The sequence below is a fragment of the Microcebus murinus genome, chromosome 16 (genome assembly GCF_040939455.1).
Source record: "Microcebus murinus isolate Inina chromosome 16, M.murinus_Inina_mat1.0, whole genome shotgun sequence".
In the NCBI taxonomy this organism is placed as follows: Eukaryota; Metazoa; Chordata; class Mammalia; order Primates; family Cheirogaleidae; genus Microcebus; species Microcebus murinus.
In genome coordinates, this window is record NC_134119.1 from 33,257,114 (window position 1) to 33,271,832 (window position 14,719).

The 14,719-nt window shown below is 56.5% G+C and overlaps 1 protein-coding gene across 5 annotated transcripts in view; it reads left to right on the forward strand.

Moving 5' to 3' along the window:
- The window catches only part of DLGAP4 (DLG associated protein 4), a 146,131-nt gene that overhangs the window by 48,305 nt on the left and 83,107 nt on the right, over window positions 1-14,719 (forward strand). For 3 of the 5 annotated variants that reach the window (XM_012754736.3, XM_012754741.3, XM_012754735.3), the window contains exons 2-6: window positions 1,436-2,507; window positions 5,009-5,250; window positions 7,279-7,393; window positions 10,031-10,081; window positions 12,070-12,352. In XM_012754736.3, the coding sequence (XP_012610190.1) occupies window positions 1,509-2,507; window positions 5,009-5,250; window positions 7,279-7,393; window positions 10,031-10,081; window positions 12,070-12,352 (1,690 nt within the window). In that variant the 5' untranslated portion in view covers window positions 1,436-1,508. The remainder of the gene's footprint in view (window positions 1-1,435; window positions 2,508-5,008; window positions 5,251-7,278; window positions 7,394-10,030; window positions 10,082-12,069; window positions 12,353-14,719) is intronic. The other 2 variants (XM_012754739.3, XM_012754738.3) reach the window with 1 other exon arrangement.

Sequence of the window (14,719 nt, forward strand, 5' to 3'; positions counted from 1 at the left end):
ACAGATAATCTATGATGGTCTCCCCATCTCAAGATCCCTAATCACTTTTACAGAGTTCCTTTTGACAAGGTCATGGGCATATTTGTGGGCCATCATTCTGCCTTCCAGGCTTGGACTCGGCTACAGATCATGTGCTCTGATATGGCCCAGCCCCTCCATGAGCGGTCCTACACCCTTGTCCTCACTTGCCCTGCTCCAGCAGCCCTGAGTCCTTGCTAATCCTTAGCACACCTGGCATAGGCCAGACCAAACCATGGGACTCCCCGAGCAGGGATGGTGGGGTCCAGAGCTTAGAAACCTTGCTGACCTCTCTTCTGCTCCATGGTAGACAGGAAGGTTGAGGCCCAGAAAAGGGAAGAGACTTGCTAGAGTTTGGGACTAGTCTTTCCAGGATGGAAGACCCTGGGAATCAGTCTAACTGCTCCCATTTTATAGAAGAGGAAACTGAGGCACAGCAACTCCACCTAAATGCTATGCCCTTGTGAGGCCTTGGCCTGCCCACCTAGCCCTGAAGAAGTGCCCTGACTGTGTGAGAACTCTGCTCCGGGCCATCATTGCTGCATCCTGATTGGCTGGTTGGCCTCTTTGGTGTCTGCACGTCCCAGCACCTAGCCCAGAGGTCACCCTTGGTAGATGTTTGGTGAAGGACAGAGTGGGTTTTTACAGAGGGCTTATATTTGATGTAAGGATTCCTTTGCTAAAAAAAAAAAAAAAAGTTGGACAGTACTGTCCTCAGACCTGGGTAAGATGGGCCCCTGTCCTGGGTCCTACACCTTAGAGACCTTTCTGGTTCTCTGAAAGACCACGTTCTTCTCCACAAGGCAAGGAGCATTCAGGAGCCCTGGGGACATGCCCCCCAGGAGCCTGCACCCCCTGTAGACCACTCTGGGTCCTGGGGCCCCTGGGATTCCCTGCCCAAATGACCCCAAGCCCGCTCCCAGGGCTGGCATGGGATCCTCCCATGAGAGATAGACACTGCCAGCGGGACCCTCCCAATGCCCCAGGGATGGGTGTTTGGGGGTCTTGTGGACACAGCCTGGGTGTGGCCTGGGGTGCTCACATGTGTGCAGCTCCTGACAGACAGGGTCGGAGGTGGAAAGAGAATGAAGGGTGGGCAGCTCCCTGCCTCATGTTCCACCGTGGCATTCAGAAGAGACCAAGAGCTCTCGAGTTCAAACCTGGCTTTCCAGGTCATTAGGAGAGACAGTCATCAAGCTAGGAGAGTAGCACATGTTCTGTCTGCCCAACAGTCGGCTAGCTGGGTTATGACTTTTATTTACACATAAAGTCTGTGGGCCCCGCTCATACTCCTGTCCTCAGCCCCACAGCAAGGAGGCAGACTCGCCAGCTCCAGAGATGCTTTCGGCCCTGAGGGCTGGCCTGCCCGAACTGTCTCCTCCAGTCCCGCTGACTCCCCTCTGTCTTCTCTCCCCAGGGTAGCTGCCGCCCGGGAGAGGCCGCCCGGGCGCCCCACTAGGGCGACGGCCCCCGCCCCTCGGGCCGGGATCATGAAAGGCCTCGGTGACAGCCGCCCCCGCCACCTCTCCGACAGCCTAGACCCACCCCACGAGCCCCTGTTCGGAGGGCCTGACCGAAACCCCTACCTGCTGTCGCCCACAGAGGCCTTCGCCCGAGAGGCCCGCTTCCCCGGGCAGAGCACTCTGCCGGGGGACGGCCTCTTCCCCCTCAACAACCAGCTGCCGCCGCCCAGCAGCACCTTCCCCCGCATCCACTACAACTCCCACTTCGAGGTGCCAGAGGAGAGCCCCTTCCCCAGCCATGCCCAGGCCACCAAGATCAACCGGCTGCCCGCCAACCTCCTGGACCAGTTTGAGAAGCAGCTGCCCATCCACCGCGATGGCTTCAGCACCCTCCAGTTCCCCCGTGGTGAGGCCAAGGCCCGTGGCGAGAGCCCCGGCCGCATCCGCCACCTGGTCCACTCCGTCCAGCGGCTCTTCTTCACCAAGGCACCCTCACTGGAGGGCACAGCAGGCAAGATTGGTGGCAATGGCAGCAAGAAAGGTGGCATGGAGGACGGCAAGGGCCGGAGGGCCAAAAGCAAGGAGCGGTCCAAGGCCGGGGAGCCCAAACGGCGCAGCCGCTCCAACATCTCAGGCTGGTGGAGCTCTGATGACAACTTGGACGGCGAGACTGGCGCCTTCCGTAGCAGCGGCCCAGCCTCCGGGCTGATGACACTGGGCCGCCAGGCAGAACGCAGCCAGCCGCGCTACTTCATGCATGCCTACAACACCATCAGCGGGCACATGCTCAAAGCCACCAAGAACAACACCACCGAGCTGACTGCCCCACCCCCCCCTCCTGTACCCCCAGCCACCTGCCCCAGCCTCGGGGTGGGCACTGACACCAACTACGTCAAGCGGGGCTCCTGGTCCACTCTGACCCTCAGCCACGCCCATGAGGTCTGCCAGAAGACCTCAGCCACCTTGGATAAGAGCCTGCTAAAGTCCAAATCCTGCCACCAGGGTCTAGCCTACCATTACCTGCAGGTGAGTCTCTGCCAGGGTCAAGGGTCGGGTGAAGGCTGTGGGGGTGGCAGCAGTTTTGAGGCCCAGCCATACCACAGATTCACTTCAGAAGTTGCTTCATCCTGGGCCTCTGTTGCTCAGCTATGAAAGGGTGGCCAGTAGCACCTGCCAGAGTGGGGGTTCTTTCCACTGGTCATGCTCTCAGCGGATATTGATTAGGGCCCTTCTGAGGAAATGCGAGAGAGGGAGGGGTCGATGGACAGATGGACAAGGGAGTGAACAGAGCTAGAAATAATGAGACACAGTCCCCACCATCGGGATGCTGGGCAGAGTGTGAGGGGTCAGCACGAGGGCTGCCAGGGCCCGGGAGGCCCTGGCCTGGGTGGGAGGAATAGCCTCCTCCTTGCACGTGCTAGTGCTGATCCGGGCATGTATCATGCACCAAGGCCACCCGGCTTGAAGGTGGCAGAAGGCTAAGATATCACTGTGGCTGCACATCCTGAGGGGTCTCAGGGGCAGGGCAAGTGGCTGTGAACTGGATGGCTCCTGGGGGCAGAGCCCAGGCTGTGGGTGGAAATCACGAGAAGCAGATTTAGAGTAGAAGGGGCTGCTTCTGTGGCCTGTGAGTGCCTCAGCCCAGGGCATGTGAGTGCAGGCCGGGCTGTCCCTGGGAGCCTCATTAGATGCATTTTGCACCAGATGAACTTCCCAGTCTGACAAGCTCTGAACTCTGATCATTCCATGTAAAATTCCGGAGGCTATAGAGAGAAAGGCTATTTTTTTTTCAAGAGGAGGAAATTGAAATCTAGGAAGCATTTTATATATTGAGGGCTTTTGTTGCTCTCAGTCTGCTTCCTTACTTGAGAAACATTCAGGAAAGTGATGTGTGACTTGGCTCCATCTCAAAATGGGATAGTTTGGTCTGATCAGGTAAAGATGCCTCAGAAACACCAGGAGAGGGTGGCCCTGCAGGCGCTGGGGCTCGTGCTGCCTGCGTGGGTGCAGAAGGTGAGTGGGTGTGGTTAGCAGCAGGTTCTGAGCAGGGACGTGCAAGGCCACATTCCCAACGGAGAGGAGGGGGAGCGGGGAGTGACTAGCAGGTGGTTTGGGGGGTAGAATGCACAGCCCTAGAGACTGACTGGGCAGTCAGCTGGGGGGTTACTGGAAGGCTGGTGAGGGTGGCTGCTGGGGTGGGCATCTGGACAGGACCCTCCATCTACAGAAAGTTGGCTGCTGCCATTGAGGGCACAGAGAAGGGTACTGAGGGTACTGTGATCAGGGCATGTGCATTTGTGTATGTGATGGAGAGTTCGTGGGCATCATGGAGAAGCGTGCAGCCCAGGGGAGGGTGTACACGCTCTGTGTGTTGAGGTGCGGACACCAAGAGGTGGCCATCTGTCGAGATGTGTGTCCACAGTGCAGCAGTGGCTGGTGTGAAGGTCGGGAGGGTGTGTAGCAGCGAGGAGAGAATACTCTGTGTGCATGTGGTGCACGTGTGGAGGGGTTGCCCATGATGAAGGGGCCGCTGGTGTGTGTCCTTGGTGAGATATGTCTGTCGTTCACGGGGGGTACCTGCTGAGGGGCGTGGAGTGGAAGTGGATGCCTGCTCTGTAGGTGGCGAGGGTGCTCGCTCTGTGCACGAGGTGCGTGTGCCTGCTGAGATGTATTCGTTCCTCACAGCGCCCATGCACTGTGTTTACCTAGCACTGTGGACTGAGGGGCTGAGGAGTGTAGGCTATGCCCCGCCCTGGAGCAGCCCGCACAGCCTGGCCTCAGAAGGGCGGGGGAGGTCCCCTTGGTTGGTTACTGTCACCATAACCACTGGGGACTGGGGGACTGAGGCTGCCTTCACAGCTGCAACCTCACCTGCCTTTATTACAGCCTCATTCCACAGATAGAGTCCCTGAGGTTCTGATGGGAAAACTGACCCCCTTTCCAGCTCACCACGTGGCTACCCCACCAGGCAAGCCCCTCTGCTCTCTGTACCTCAGTTTCCCCACCTGTGGGACAAAGAATGTTGAATGACTCTGGGATGCCACCCCCATGCCGATGTGCCAGCGTCTTCTGACGCCCATCCTAGGGTCAGGCTCTGGTTCCGGGTCTGGGGCCCTCTCTCAGCAAGTGGCTTCCCTCTCTCAGGCCCGGTGTTCTCGCCTGAGCAGGGGCGCCATGAGCCATCCCCTGAGACAGCACAGGTGAAGTGATGGGAACACCGTGGGCTCAGTAAAGGCAGCTGCAGTGGAGGCCACTGTGACCACAGGGCCTAGGGCAACGCCAACCTGGTATCCATGGAGAAATGTGAGGCTGGAGAGGAGCAGGGACTTGCTTAAGGCCACTCAGTGAAGCTGTGGCAGAGCGGGCTCTAGAGCCCTGGTAACCCTCCCAGCCCAGGGCAGGAAACCCAGCACAGGAGGCCAAACTCTCCAAGCTGGGGAGCAAGGAAGCTTCAGGACCCAGAGCTGGGGTCCTCGTCCTCGGTGCATTTCCCAGGTGGCCCTGCTGAGTCCTGTCCCCATCCCTAGGTGCCCGGCGGCGGTGGCGAGTGGAGCACTGCACTGCTGTCCCCGCGTGAGACGGATGCCTCGGCCGAGGGACCCATCCCGTGCCGGCGCATGCGCAGCGGTAGCTACATCAAGGCCATGGGCGACGAGGACAGCGACGAGTCCGGCGGCAGCCCCAAGCCTTCACCCAAGACCGCGGCGCGGCGCCAGAGCTACCTGAGAGCTACGCAGCAGTCGCTGGGAGAGCAGAGCAACCCGCGCAGGTGAGCGCGCGGCCCCGCCCCCTAGAGCCCTGCACGCGGGCAAGCCCTGCCCACTTGTGAGTCCTGCCCCTGAGAACCACGCCCTCATGTGAGCCCCGCCCTCGTGGGAGCCCCGCCCACAGTATCCCCTTGAACCGCGCACCCTTCGGGTGAGCCCCGCCCACCGTGAGCCTTTCAGTAAGTACCAGCCCCGCTCTCAGGCAAGCCTTGCCCCCTAGGTGAGCCCTTACAGGTATGTCCCATCCGTGGGAGCCTTGCCTTCCATTCGGTCGCCCCGGGAGAGCCCAGCCCACAGGTGAATCCTGCCCTCAGCCTCAGATGCAGGCGAACTCTCTCCTATAATGATCCAGGTTCCCTAGGTGAGCCCGCCCTCAGGTTAGCCCTCCTCCCTGAGGTCCTTAGGTTGGCCCTGCACTCTGATGAGTTGACCCCAAGGAGCTCCGCCCACAGTTAAGTCCTGACCACACGTGAGCCTCATCCTTTGGTAAGCCCTGCCCATAATGAGAACCACTCTGGGGTGATGGTCCGGGTAAACCCTGCCCACAGTAGCCACATCCCAGGTAGGTTCCACTCCTGGAGGGGGACTGCCCCAGGGGACCTTCCTCCTCAGGTTAGGAGAACCCTGCCCTTAGGAAGCCCATCACTGTCCCAGCACTGCCCAGGGAAGGCCAGAGCGTCCTCTGCCATTGCCCCTGTAACCAATGAGCTCCAAGATTGGGGAGGGGGGTGAATCCAGGAGCCAAAGAGAGCTAGACAGCCTTCACCTGCCCCTCCACCCTAGCCTGGAATTCCACCATTCAAGCCCCATCCTGTTGCTTTAAGACTTGGAAGAGTTAGAGGAAACAAGCTTGGTCTCAGCTCTTCAGCTACTGGGGCACGAGCCAAGGCTTCATGGAGGTGGCCTGGAAGACTGAGACAGAGGGAACAGAGCAGGTCAGGTGACCAGTGACAGAGGCAGGAAGGGAACCATGCACTCAGAGCAGCCAGGAGTCCAGTTGCCTGGCAGAATGCAGGGGATGGCCTCCAGCTTGGAATTCAGGACACCACCAGCCAGTCCCAGGTCTGTCCCTTTCTGAGCCTCAGTTTCCCCATCTTTAAGCCTCAGTTTCTCCATCTTCCCCAGCTCAAAGGCTGACCTGGATGATCTCTAAGACCTCTTCTACTCCTGAGATTGTAGGGGAATGACCAGTGGGCAGTAAGGTGGGCGAAGTAGGCAGGACTGGGACTCAGGCCTGGAATGAGAGGGGAGCTAACAGAAGCAGCTGCTGTTAGCACATGCTTGGCTGACCCGGAGCACTGTACTCTGCATTACTGAGTCCTCACCGCCCCAGCAGGACGCACTGTCATCCCCATTTTAGAGGTGAGGAAACAGACTTAAGCAAGGATTGGGGACTTGCCCAGGGTCACCCAGTGCAGAAAGCTAGTTTCCAGTCCAAGCCCATCAGTGACAGGGGCCTGAGCTGTTGGATGCTTGGACTTTATCCCCATAGCACAGGCTGGGAGAGGCCCAGGATTAGGTAGATGTGAGAAAGGTGGAGGAGCTGAGGCTATAGGTTAAGTGGTGAGTCTTTAGGGGCCTGGTAGAAGCCACTTGGAATCTCAGGGGAACTGATGTCCTTTGGGCAGCCCTAGCCTAAGGTCAAGGCTGTGGGGTTTTACCCACCTCCTCTGTCCAACCACTGGAATGTCCCGGACTTGCAGGGAGGTCAGGAGGGGGGCTATAGAATTGTGTTGGGCTGGGCCAGCCTCCCGCGTCGAACAGTCAAATGCAAGCTTGTGCTGCCACCTCGCGGCTTCAGTGGACATGACAGGTGAGGGCCACTTGTGCATGTCAGATAGTCAAGGCCTCTGAAAGCTGAGTGTTCTCCCCTTGCTCATCGCCCCCCCCATACTGCCCAGGCTGGCAGTGACTTCCATTTCTCCTTCTGCTGCTGGATGACCTTGGCCAGTCTTTTACCCTCTGGGCCTCAGTTTCCCAGGCTGAACAATAGGTGGGCTGAGCCCCGTCTGCTCCCCACCCCCCACCAGGAGTCTGGACCGTCTGGATTCAGTGGACATGCTGCTGCCCTCCAAGTGTCCGAGCTGGGAAGAGGACTACACCCCTGTCAGCGACAGCCTCAATGACTCCAGCTGCATCAGCCAGGTGAGAGCGGCAGGCAGGCTGGAAGGTCAGGCTTGGGAGAGTCCTGACTCCCACCCAGGAGAAGAACAGACACCCAGGCCTGGCCCCTGCTGCACAGTCTCCGGATGTCTCCTCTGTGCTTCTGTTGATCTTTGTTCCTGAAGCTGCCTGTGTGTGTGTGTCTCTGCTCCACGGACCATCCTGTGGCTAGAGGGCGTGGTCGTGGGGCCTGACCTATGACCCTGAGGGAGGCCCACAGCACTGCTGTTAACCCAGGCTGCCAGCATGCCTGTGGGCCTTGTCACCCCTATCTGGTTCAGAGCCATGAGGATAGAGAACTGGAGACCTGGCTTCCAGTCCCAGTCTTGTCACTGATGTTATGAACCCACGACTAGTCACCTCCCCTCCTTGAGTCTCAGTCTCCTGATTTACCACAGGAGGGTTCTTGTGAGGAATAAGTGCCCAGCAAAGGGTAGCTACCTTTATGGCCATCGTCATCTTGTCGTGTGACCTCAAGCAAGTTACCTCTGTACTCTGGACCTCTGTGTCTACCTGCCTGGTGGAAAGCTGGCGTCCAGGGCGCAGCCAGCTCGGCCTCCAACAGGGGTGAGCACACCGTGCTGTGCTTTGAATTTACGTGCTACTCACCCAACCGTCAGCTCCTTGAACCCTCACAGCCACCCCCAGAGGTGACCTTATTATCCATATACCCACGTTACAGATGAGGAGACTGAGGCTCCGAGAGATGAGGTCACACAGGTAGGAGAAGGCAAAGCTGGGGAGGGATCTAGGACTGTCCCAGACCTGGACCTCAGCCCTTGCTGCGTGCACGGTACCTTGGGGTTTGCTGAGGGAGAACCACTCAAGGCTTGAGGGCTCCCTGCACGCTGCGGATGGGGAGCTGGGGCCCAGAGAGGGCAGACGCCTGCTGGTAGTCGCTCAGTAGGCAGTGGGGCAGCCAGGTGCAGACCCAGCCTCCTTTGTGCCTTGGCCCCACTGTGTGTAGGTCTGTGACCAGAGCTAGTGGGTCACTTAGAAGGCTTTGGGAGCCAAGGTCCAGCCCTCCAGACACCAAGGTGTCTGACCTCAGATGGGGGGAGGAGAAGAGCAACCCTATGGGGCCCTCTTCCCCTGCCACCCTCATCCAGGCCCCTGCAAGTCTCACCTGAACAGCTGTCCCAGCCACCTCCAGTCTATACTCAGCGGCCAGAGGGAGCTTGTCGGAGAGTAAATCATGTCATCCCAGCACTTTGGGAGGCCAATGCAGGAGGATCACTTGAGGCCAGGAGTTGGAGATTGCAGTGAGCTATGATGATGCCACTGCACTCTAGCTGGGCAAAGAGCGAAACGCTATCTCAAAAACAAAACAAAACACAAAGGAGTACATCAGATCATGCCATGCCCCTGTTCCAGACCCTCCCATGGCTCCCATCTCACCCTGAGGGAAAGCCAGAGTCCTCACTAGGACCTGCCTCCCTCTCAGACCCTGTCCCTCGCCCTGCCCCAGCCGCACGGGCCTCCTCTCTGCTCCCCACACACTAGCGTGCCACCTGATTCCTGCCCCCAGGCTCTCTGTGTTTGCTGTTCCCCACACCAGGAGCTCTTCTCAAATCTTTGCACAGCTCCTTATGTTTCAGGTATTGGCTCAAATGTCACCCCAGAGAGGCCTCCCCTGGTCACTCTGTCTAAAGTAGCCCTCCCAGGTGCTGTTCCCTTACCTTGCTTATCACTGTCTGGAATTGTGAAAGCGTGCTTATTTACTTAATGTCTGCCTCCCTCTTAAGGCTGGGATCTCCCTGCAGTGCCCCAGCACCTGGCACGGAGCCTGGCATGGGGCAGGCGTCCAGTAGGTGCTTGGGCGATCTCTCCCTTCCCACTGTGTCCTCTTGTCTCCAAGTCTTCCTGTCCATTCGTACCTGTCTCCCTATGTTCTCTGTCCTATATCCCCTCATTCACATTTTCTCCAGCTCTCTGCAGTGTGCCTCCATCTCTGTGTTTCTCTCTGTGTCTGTCTGTCTCTCCAGCACACCCCATATCCATCCCCACCTGGCCCTGGCACCTGGAATACCTCTGCCTTTTGGCTACACAAAAAGGGTTATGGAATGGACCAGGCTGGGGAGCCCCGTGGGCCTTTCCACCTGCTACCGAGCTCCATCTCTCTCCTAGTCCAAGGTCCTCTGCCCCCACCCCCAAACCTTTACTCCCAGAGGCTTGAGTAACCCAAGCCACAAATGTGACTCCAAAGTCAGAGATAACCCAGCCTGGGCAAGGGAAGGCCCTGGGCTCCATCCCTATGCTGTATTTCCAGGTGGTTTGGCCACCTACGTGAGAAGCAGCAGACAGAGCATCCTTGGTCCCAGGGGCAAGACCAAGAGAAGGACTTATAAATAGCAGAGAAGTCCTCAGTAATGCCTAGCCCCAGAAGCAGTGAACCTCCCATGCCTGGAGGAAGCCAAGTGAGACCTCCCAGCAGCTGGGTCCCAGCCAGTCTAAGCAGGAGGTTAGACCAGCCAGCCTAAAGTTTTCTTCATCTTTTTTTTTTTTCCCTAAGTGAAGGACATCAGAAAAAGCCTCAAGTTCTCTTGCAGCTGAGCCTGAATACCCCACCCCACCCCCAGCCGTGGTCCTCCCATAACCCTCACCTTCTCTTTCCTGCAGATTTTTGGACAAGCCTCCCTGATTCCCCAGTTGTTTGGCCATGAACAGCAGGTCAGTATGTTTCTTTCTCTCACACCCCAATCCCAGAGCCCAGGTCTGGGCTTTAGGCCTGCCGTCTGAGTGGCCCTGTCACCCAGCCCGCGCTGAAATAGGCACAGCGTCACCAGGAAAGCCACCTCCAATGTGGGTGGAGTTGGGGCTCACATCGGTGTCCTGGCGCCTCCACTCCCTACACCATCACTTCACTTCTCTGTACCTCAGTTTCCTCTTCTCAAAAATGGGGAAGAATGAACTAGCAACAGGTGGGGCAAGAACTAACCCCAGGATCATGGGAGGCATCTCCTGAAACCTTCTGGCTCCCTCTTCTCCTTCCCCAAAGCCTACATCAGGCCCAGGGAGACTTTTTTATTTGGACAGGTTGGGGGCTGGGGTTGATGGCGTTAGCTTCTGTGTCCCAGCCTCCAGATCCCCGGTAAGTCCTCAGCAATCCACACACCAGCAGCACTGACCAGCCAACCTTTCCCCAAAGCTTGGGAGCAGCTTAACCAACATTTATAAACTCCACGTAGATTCCTGTCCTCACAGCTACAGGTTACCAGGTGCTTTCTGTCGTGCTATCCTCAGCACATGACATGAATTATCTCATTTATTCTTCACAATGACCCTATGGAATTGGGACCATAAATAGCTCCATTTTATAGATGGAGAAACTGAGGCACAGAGTGATTCAGTGACTTGCTGCCATTCTTACTGCAAGGAAACGGTGGACACAGGATTGAACTGCTCAGCAGTCTAGTTTTGGAGCTGTGCTGCCACTGTGTGTTCTCAAAGCACAACCTCGTTGCCCTTGGCAGTCAAAGGGGTCTCTCAATGGACTTTAGGTTGCAGCTTTGGAGGATAAACACCTATCTCTTTAATACCCGCTCCCAGTGAATTTTGGGTTTGCCACGTAGCCTATATTTTAATTTATTAGTGCTATCCAATGGAACTTTCTGCAATGATGGAAATGTTCTATAATCCACACTATCCAATAAAGTAGCCACTAGTTGCATGTGGCTCTTGAGCAAGTGGCATGTGGCTGGTATAACTACAGAACTTTAATTTTAATTAATTTAAACCTAAACAGCCACACATGGCTGGTGGCTGCCATATTGGATGGTGCAGATTTAGACCTTTCCATACACCCTCCGGATTGGGTGATGACTTACCTATTTGTTTGACCTGCAGTTTACAGTGAGGACACATTTCATGTGAATGAGGACAAACTGACCCAGAGAGGATAGCAATGGCCTGAGGTCACACAGTGGGTGGGACAGAGCTGGTCCCAGGCCCAGATCGATCTTTTCCTCCACATAGTGCTCAGTCAATGTGTGCCCCTTGTCTCCTAGCCCAAGGCCTCTCCCTGAGGACCTCTACCTGTGTCTGTCTTTGACCAGCTGACTCCCCAGCTTATACTCTATGGTCCTCAGTTACCAACAACACACCCAGCTTCAGATTTGCAGAGTAGTAAGACAGTCATCTCTAGAGGGACACTTAGGAACTACCTAGATGACGTTGAACTAGATTCAAGATGGCAAATGGCATACATACCACCATTCTTAATACTGCCCGTGGCAGACATTACTAATCAATCCTCACTGCAGCTACCCTCACTCCAGACTGTTGCATCAGCTTCTGCCTCTGGCCTCTGCTTCCATTCCAGACCCTCTTCCCAATATCCATTCTGTACACCGGGGCTAGATTAATCTTCCTTAAATACACATTTGGCGTATTGGTTCTACGCCTTCTTCACTGGATACCCCTGGCAAGTGTCTTTTCCTCATTTTATTGCCCTTCAGTTTCTTTGCTTGTGGACCATAAGCTGGTAAATATCCAACATACCTACTGTTTTCTAACACCCAGAACAGACTTACTAATGATTATAGACCTCTTACATGCCCATTTATACCCTAAGATGGGAGGTGGGGTGGGCTACAGTGAGGCCCCAAAGTCTGTCCAGTCCTGCAGCTGAGCCCACCACCAAGCACTCCTTCCCGCAGGATGGGCAAAGCTGGCCAGGACACCTGCCTTTGCCTGGACAGGTACGGGAGGCAGATCTGAGTGACCAGTACGAGGCGGCCTGCGAGTCGGCCTGCAGCGAAGCGGAGTCCACAGCTGCAGAGGCGCTTGACTTGCCGCTGCCCAGCTACTTCCGGTCCCGCAGCCACAGCTACCTGCGCGCCATCCAGGCAGGCTGCTCGCAGGAGGAGGACAGTGTCTCCCTGCAGTCCCTCTCCCCACCACCCAGCACTGGCAGCCTCAGCAACAGTCGCACCCTTCCAAGTGAGTACTATGATGGGCGACGATTTGTTTTCTTTCCAAGGAGACCTTGGGGACCATGCCTGGTGGGCAGCCCCGGGGATTGTTGGGTGCAAAAGCAGGAGGTCTTGGGGCTCAACTTCTGAGCAACTGCTGAACTGGAGCCCCAATGGGGGTCACGGAGGCAGATGCCACCCTAGTGGGGGGCGGGAGGTGTTGGAGGGGGCGGGAGGTGTTGGAGGGGCTGGAGCTTGCGGGACCCTTGGTTGCTCCCTGGCTTAGAGCAGCCACCTGCCTGTAGTCAGGGCTTCCTGAAGCCCCACCTCCCTGTTGGGATTGGGTGGGGTAGGCACACCTGTGGGGAACCCACAGGGACGCAGAGCCTGCGGTGGGGTCTGCGGTGAGCCTTCTCGAGGGGATGCGCGTGCAGTTCCTCTCATCCTCACAATCAGGGAAAACCTTCCGGATTCTTGTTCTAAATCGCCTGAAGATAACCCATGTGTGATCAGAGGAAAAAGGGGACCGTGTGTGACCGAGCAAGCCATGAAATAATAGAAAATCACGGGGGCCGCCAAGGGAGGAGGAAGATGGCGGCGGGGGCGAGGTGAGGTGTTGGCAGTGGAGAGGGGCTCGGGCCGGACAGGGGGACACGCGGACACGCAGCTATGGCCCCCGCCGGCCGCAGGGGCAGATGAAAGCCGGCGCGCCGCGGCGTGGGCGGGAGGGAGGTGCAGGCGCCCGAGCGCGACACGGGTCTGTCGGGGCGCCAGAGCCGGCGCGGCGGGTGCGGAGCGCGCTGCCTGCCTGCGCCGCGCCCGCCGGGCTCCGCGTTCGGTTCGCGCCTGGAACTGCACCGGCGGCGCTGCTGTCGCGCGGTCCTAGCGCCACCCGGCTTCACGCTCCTCCAGCCGGGGCTGCCACCACCCGCACCGGCACGGGGGCCGGGCCTGGCCGCCGCCCACCACCAGCTCCGGGAAAAGCTGCATAGGGGCCTGGTGATCACCGAGGAGGAGCGGGAACAGCGCGAGCCCAGTGGTGCGGTGTACGGCCATGGGCATCCCCTACGTTAGCGTCTACGACCATCAAGGTATTTTCAAAAGATAATAATTCCACATTAATGGATAAAATTTTAAAGCAACAGCAGGAACTTCTGGGCCTAGATTGTTCGAAATACTCACCAGAGTTTGCAAATAGCAATGACAACGATGATCAAGTTTTAAACTGCCATTCAGCAGTCAAGGTGCTGTCCCGGAAGATGGAAAAGCAGATACTGTGAGAGCTGCTCAGCACTTTTGCCCAGCAGCAAAAGAGACACACACGTTTGGATATACCGTGTTTGCCCCCAAATAAAACAGAGTCTTCTATTTATTTTTCCTGAAGAGGACAGCCTAGGGCTTCTTTTCAGGGGATGTGTTATTTTCCCCTCAGATTGCAGCACACACAGGATGGCCAGGACCTGACAGGGGGAGCCGACCTTGGTGGTGGGGCTGTCAGCACCTTTCCGGTCACCTCCAGGATAGTAGCTGTCACGATGGGGCAGATGAAAAGGGCTGCTCGTCTTTTTTACCATTCTGCGACAAAATGCATGGGTTGTGCAGATACCTGCGTAGCCGCGCCCATCACTAGGTCGTATTTTCGGGGTAGCGCTTCTATTGCGGAAATGCTTAGAAATCCTGCTAGGGCTTATTTTATGGGTAGGTCTTATTTTCAGAAAAACACAGTAGTTCGTATGGTTTCCCTGATCCTGATTTAGTATTGAAGTTTGATCTTGTGGACGGCACATTAGGCTTTCTTCCCTGGCACCTCAGATTGACTGAGATGATCTCTTTGCCTTTCCACCTATAAACATCAGTTATGAGGACTTCTTCTCTGCCCTTCAGCCATATGGAGCCTGCAAACAGCATGTGGGACGCTAGTGATCCTTGGTTGTGTAATTTGATATAGGCTTTTGGAAAAAAGGACCCAGGTGACTCTGTTGTTTACAAAGCACCTGTGAAGCCCTGTATGCACCTAGTTCATAATCCTCATAATCACAACAAACACAAAAAAGTGTCTTACTGGGGAGTGAGTGCGTGTGTACTTGTGTGCGTGCATGTGTGTCTGGATGGAAATAAACTTACCAATGGGGGAAGTATTGGAGAAGGAAATAGCATTGTTTTAGAAGCTGCCATTTCAGATTTAAAGTCTTCAATCCCAACTATTTCCCTGTTTTTGTGGGGAGAAGGAGGGCTGATCAGAGCTATTCTGGTTGTTGGGGGAGGGGAATAATTTTTGTTCGGTCCTTCCTAATGACCAAATTTTAATTTTTAAGAACAATATATTGACTTATGAAATGGAAACATTCTGCATTTGAGGGAGCCCCAGGGGGATGGAGTTCTGTGTTGGTCATAT